The sequence below is a fragment of the Gavialis gangeticus genome, unplaced genomic scaffold (genome assembly GCF_001723915.1).
Source record: "Gavialis gangeticus isolate Ggan-Ray unplaced genomic scaffold, GavGan_comp1, whole genome shotgun sequence".
NCBI classification, from domain to species: Eukaryota; Metazoa; Chordata; order Crocodylia; family Gavialidae; genus Gavialis; species Gavialis gangeticus.
In genome coordinates, this window is record NW_017729015.1 from 10,270,730 (window position 1) to 10,277,124 (window position 6,395).

The 6,395-nt window shown below is 41.9% G+C and overlaps 1 protein-coding gene across 1 annotated transcript in view; it reads left to right on the forward strand.

Annotated features, from left to right (window-relative positions):
- The window catches only part of TRAPPC3 (trafficking protein particle complex 3), a 19,410-nt gene that overhangs the window by 7,492 nt on the left and 5,523 nt on the right, over positions 1-6,395 (forward strand). Inside the window, exons 2-5 of the mRNA XM_019512198.1 lie at positions 2,324-2,421; positions 2,682-2,781; positions 3,340-3,522; positions 3,996-6,385. Of these exons, the coding sequence (XP_019367743.1) occupies positions 2,324-2,421; positions 2,682-2,781; positions 3,340-3,522; positions 3,996-4,115 (501 nt within the window). The 3' untranslated portion in view covers positions 4,116-6,385. The remainder of the gene's footprint in view (positions 1-2,323; positions 2,422-2,681; positions 2,782-3,339; positions 3,523-3,995; positions 6,386-6,395) is intronic.

Consider the following 6,395-nt stretch of genomic DNA (forward strand, 5'->3'; position numbering starts at 1 on the left):
GTGGCAGCACAGGGACATCCCGCTGTCCTCTCCCTTGGCCCCTTGCGATGCTGTTTGGCTCCTTGCGTTTTAATTAGAGTAGATGGGAGCTTCGGGGCATCGATGTAGTTGATGCCAGCGTCCTGGCCTGGGAACAGCTGGATCTCTTCCACCCGCGCGCTGCTCTGTGACCGCCAAGCACCTGTCTTTCCTAAAAAGGACTTAGTTCTTTAACGATAATTCTTTGCGCATATATATATATATATATATATATATATATATTATTTTAATTCTTTGCTGGGTGTCTAATTGTGTCACTTGAGTTGAAGGAGCCTTCCCCCTCGTCATCCAGGAGGGAGGCAAGTGTAGAGCGTCCTATCTTTGATTTTTCAAAGGGGAAAGCAATGTTGTAAATGGCACATGCCAAAAAAAGAAAACCGGTTGGTTCTTCAGATCTGAAATTCAGCGGGATTGTTGATTCCTTCTCACTTGAAGTCTCCTGATGGGCAAATTGGTTAGTTATGACTAGAGCAGGATGACAGGATGGGAAACTCTGTAACTTCTAACAAACCTACTTTTTATTTCTCATGTACTGCAGCTTTGGAGTAACTCCTTCCTGTGTTTCAGTCTTGGCTTTGTGCGAATTTGTTCAGATTGTAACGTGATTCGTGTGTCTCACTTAACTCTGATGTTGTCTCTTTTCCCTTCCTTTCTGCCTGCCTGCTGCTTTCATTCTGTAGTATTGGTATTTGCCATTCATTTCACCTTCTGCATCTATGCATCTCATGGTAGGTGATAGGCTTCCTAATCTGAGACTAGACCTTTCCATGATATTTCTAACTGCTGCAAAAAAATCAAGCTAAAACTTTAAACTGCATTAAAAATTGCTCCAGGAGCAATTGATTTCAAACACGATGGAAAAACTAACACACGTCGCCTCTTTGCTTTTTTTTTTTCCAGCCACTTAACAACGAGTTTATAATCATTCTTTCTGCTTAATGTCTCCAACGAAAACACTGACCCTGTCTTAATTACTTCAGGCTCAGGAAATAATAAAGATGCTCTCTTTCATAGCTGCTACTACTTTATTTGTTTTCTGTATGAATCTGGCACACGGGGGGGGGTGGGGGGATACCAATTATTTTGATCAGAATTGGCCATAATATATACAGGTTCATCGCACAGACCTACCAGTATGTTTCAGTCCTGACCTGAAAGAGTCCTTGCTATTCCTGTTCTGGGCCTTGTGAACAGATACAGTTTTTTGTGCTAAATTTTGTGGTGCAAGCAGATGACAATTTTTGGTAGGATGAGATTTCAAACTTTTTTCAGAGTGACAAAAAATCGGTATCTGAATGCAGGGGTATTTTATGTTATAATGAAAAGGGTGGCATGTGGAATCTGAGAAACGCAGCTTGAACAGGTGACACTGATAAAATCCAGATTACAGAAATTGAGATCTCTTAAGGGTAGTGCACCCAATTGCTGGTTCCAATTGAATTCATGCTGCTAGTCCAGTGAGTCTCAGCCAGGGTGTCATGGCACTCTGGGGTGCCTTAAGATCATTTCAAGGGTGCTCTGAGGTGCCATGCAAGGTTAGCTCTTTTGGGTGTGCAAAGACGATTCATAAGATGAACCCAGAAATTTCAAATAGAAATCCATGGTGGTCTTTCTGAAAAACTGCTTTATTATTTTTCTGTAGTCAAAAAAGTGCGAAAAACTACGAGTTGGCATTTTCAGAGGGCTGCCTCAAGTCTGTCCAGCAGTGCCTTGAGTCTGAAATTGTTGAGAACCACTGTGGTAGCCACTGCAAGTGATTGCCATCTAGTGGCTATTTGGTGCCCAATGCAAAATGCCTGAGGGTCTTCCTCCAGATTTTCCTGAAATGTAAAGCCACTAATGGGCAGTTCACCTCAAGCACCAAAGATTGAACGACCGTGGAAACTGAACAGGTAGATAGGTGGCCACTTCAAGTCAGGATTGAGGCACAGAGGGAGAGTGCTCTGTGTACTGGGGGAGGAGGAAGGGAGTGTGCATTGCTTTTGTGCAGGTTGTTCCTACTGAAGACAGAATTTTTTTTTATCACCAGAGCTCTCAACTTGGCACTTGTGAGCAGTAGCTTGCATGTATCATAAAGATATATAGCTTAAAGATTACTAATGAGAATCAGGTTTCCTTGAAATGTGAAATTGTGGACCTCTGCTGGTTAAATAATTGATTCTTTTAAGACAGAAGCTTTCTGGCCCCCTCTCCAGGCCAACCAAAGTAATGCTGGGAGCAGAACCCAAAGAGTCTAGAGGTTTTTCTGTCTGGCTGATGTAAAATCCCTTTTGAATCTATTTAGAGCTCGGAGCTCTTCACCCTCACCTATGGAGCTCTGGTCACTCAGCTGTGTAAGGATTATGAAAATGATGAAGATGTCAACAAGCAGCTTGACAAAATGTAAGTGAATGGGTTGCAGTGGAGGGCTGGGATCAGAAGTTTGTAGTAGGCAGAATTGAGGGTCTTGCTGTCCTGCTTTTTGTTAGCATTCAGCCTCCCAGCAGGAATGAGATTCATGTGAACACTGATATTTTTTTAGAGCTAAAAATAAGATATTTTCCTCCTCCCTGGTATTTTCTCATATAAATATAGCATGTTTTTCTCAGGCTGCACTGGGTTTTTACAGTTCTATAGCATGTTGCTTGTTGTTGCGTTGACAGGGGCTACAACATAGGTGTTCGGCTAATAGAAGACTTTTTGGCCCGGTCCAATGTAGGAAGATGCCACGACTTCCGTGAAACTGCAGATGTTATTGCAAAGGTAATTGAAGTTAGTGCTGGTTTTTATCATAGTATGTAGCCAGACTGTTTGCAAACTTAAGATGACCCACGCAGTAGCATAAATATCTTCACCAAGGGCACAGCTTTTCAGGTGGAGGGAGCAAAGTGTAGTGCAAAAGTGTCTTCTAAAATGTATCTTGTAGTTTCTTAATAGATGGTCTCAGCTGCATACTTGAAACCATTTTGCACTCAATCTAGAATCCTCTGAATATATAGGAAATGGAATCTACTCAGAACTTAGCAAAATCTGATTCAAATAATGTCCTTGGATTTAACTCCTTGGGGAAGGCACCACTCCTCTGTTTTCTTTTCCTGAACAGAGTGGGATAAAGTTGTAAGGATTCCGATGGAAATTTCAAAACCATATAAAGGAGATTAGCATCTTGACCTACGTTGATGCAACTAGGAAGTGGGAGGGAGGGGGCTAATTTCCCTTGGTAAATATTGTCAGTGTGATTTATGATCTTTAATGAACTCTCTTGAGGTGCAACTATTACTTTGTGCATGTATGCTGATCATGTCCCATGTAACTTGACAGGTGGCATTTAAAATGTACCTCGGCATCACTCCAAGCATCACCAACTGGAGCCCAGCAGGTGATGAGTTCTCTCTGATCTTGGAAAATAACCCTCTGGTGGACTTTGTTGAGCTACCTGATAACCACTCATCTCTCATTTATTCCAACCTGTTATGTGGAGTGCTGCGGGGAGCCCTAGAAATGGTGAGGCTTTGCTTCTCAGCCTCTTGCGGGATAGTGGTGGGCGCCTTGGCTGGAAGTGAAGATATGGATAGGAATAGTGAAGACACTTGCAGGCTTTTTAAACTACAGCTACAAACATTTACAGGGGAAACTTGTGAATTTAAGTCCAAAGCAAAGCAGAAATGTAGGAGCAGATAAGTGGCTGTTGGAGCTGCGGTTAACTGGGCACTGTTTTTTGGAAAAGGCATGGAGTTTTGGAGGGAATCCCAGTATTGGCTGGGACTTAAACCTATCTAGGTAATTATATATTCTGAACATTGAAATAGCTTATGGTGTGGGAGATGTGGCAGTACTCTTGGATAAGGTAATTAGTGCCTTTTTATAAGACTCCATGTTGTAGACCTTGATGCTCCATTGTAAAAGGCCAGATTAGTCCCAGGGACACTACTGTTACAAGTTACCAGCAGCCTCAGTTCTTTCTCCTCTGTCCTCAGGTTCAGATGGCCGTGGATGTGAAATTTGTCCAGGACACACTGAAAGGGGACAGCGTCACAGAAATACGGATGAAGTTTATCAGGCGGATTGAAGACAATCTCCCAGTTGGAGAGGAATGACTTGGAACTCAAGCTTCCTGTGGCACTGGAGGGGACCAGCAGACTATGGCCTGCAGTTCTCACTACCGATTCGTAGGGATTTAGTGTCCCCTGTAAATTCTGACTCTGAGACATTCTATTCTTCTACCTTACTTCCATTTTCCATTGAAGACAGGTGTCTGGGTTATTGTTTATCCCACAGGTTCATGCTAAAGATTTTTCATAAGGCGGATAGTTTTTTCATACTCCCCAGAGAGAGACTCTTTCTACACTCAGTTTCTAGTTGTGATTATTTGGTTTTGTGAAAGCTTTGCTGCTTGAACTCTAAATGATCTCCAGGCAGCTAAAATCTGTATATGAGTTGTATAATCAAAGTTGGAGACCAAGTTAGGAAAGCCCACCCTCGTGGCTGTCTTCTTGAGACGCATCTATTAACATTCATGAGAGCTACTTGATGCTTGTACATGGAATGGGGAAGCATGTGACTGTAGCTAGCGTACTGTATGCAGCAACAAAGAATATACTTGACAGTCAGCAAGCGGCGCGAGTTTTCAGTGGAACATGTGCTAGATCTCACTATTTTCTGTTGTGCTGTCGTAGAGAAAACATGTCCTGTAACTGAGGGCATGTTGACTGTCTTTTTTTTTTTAAAAAGCTGAGCTTTTACAATGACCACAGAGCACTACAGAAAAGCTCTTTTTATTAAAAAAGAACAGGAGGCTTTTCGTGCAAATGGCCCCCCCACACTCAGCAAGGAACCCCTGTTTGGGATAATTGTGTGCTTTGCCTAAGAGTGATTTGGTCAACAGCAAGTTCTTAATCACATTGTAGAACATAATTTCCATTGATATATTAAAAATGAGTGTATCCGCATTCTATGTTAATTCTATTTATTTTTTTTAGTAGAGACTGAATGTGTCCCCTGGTTAACCTGTTTGTTGTGCATATTTGGTGCTGAAGGATTTATTTAATATTACTCTTAAAGGGGTTCTTCAGAGTATATTCTGAGATGAGATCTATATAGTATATCTTATAAAAGTCCACTGTATTTTGAATGACTAATTATGAGTTACATGGTAAATTACAAACCTATTCTTTCCTGAAGAGTAACTAGGAATGGTTGCTTTAGAGGCTGGTTAAACCTTTTAGAGGTTTAACGTACAAACCTTTCTTTCGAGGAAAACAGCATGAAAAATGAAGAGCGTAGTCAGACTCTTGGGAGATCTGTGCTACCTGGGTCATCCTTCCTACTGAGGCAAGAATTTTTCTTTTCCCACAGCAATACTTCTGAGGGCAGAGTCCATGGAATAGTTCTGTCTGGGAATGTAATGCCACATTGCAGTTTGACTTATGTGGTGAGGTGCATAAGGAGACCAGTAAATTGTATTAGAATCCACTAAATATTCTTAATGGAAAAATTAAATCAGTTGCTGAAATGCATTCAGTGCATGCCACCTGGGTTCTGTTCCACTGGCTGATTATATCGAGATATGAAACCCAGACTAAACATTAGAAAGCACTAAATGTGTTTCAGCTAATGTAATTCCATTTTCCCATTCACAATATATAAATACTGCACAGTGTGAAAGTGGTGCTTTGGTATTTTCTCTTTGGTATATTTAGGTTAAGATAGAAGTTTCCACATTATTTTAATCAGCAAGATGCAGCAGTTTATAATCTTAGCTCTTGTTTAGAATATCTAAATGCACTGAAGCAGCATTACACATCTAAAATAAACTGAGTAGCTGGAAAAGTTGCCCCTTTTGACACTTTATTCAAATGGAAAATACCCTCGAACAAAGTGAAGTGCTTTGAGGGTGAAAAGCGCTAGGACTGGGTCTAAGCATGAAGTCGTAAGAGAAACTAACACATTTTCAAAATGTACACATCTGGTGTGTCAGTCGTGACCCCCTTGATTTCCCTACCAGGGATTCAGTTGTGCTGCAGGGATCATATCAGCGTGGACGAAGGAGTGTCTGTAAGTTGTAGCTGAGGCACCCACTAAAGTTGGTGTGAATGAAGCTTGTACTGCTACCTCCTGTGCTCTGTCTGCATTTGGGATCAAGGCTGCAGACCTGTCACTTTTCACTAGCCTGACGTCCATTAGTATGCACCTGTCACATCTTTCCCTCTGGGCTTCTGCCCTGCCTGAACCATGCTGCTGCTTGTAGTTCTGTGCAAGTCCTGCTTCTTGCACTTCAGTCATGGGATGGGGTGGAGTAGACCATGACTGGTCTGTATTACAGTTCAAGTTCAGTTCACCCAGCTGGTCAGTGAGTGGGTTGGAGGAGGTTTGAAACG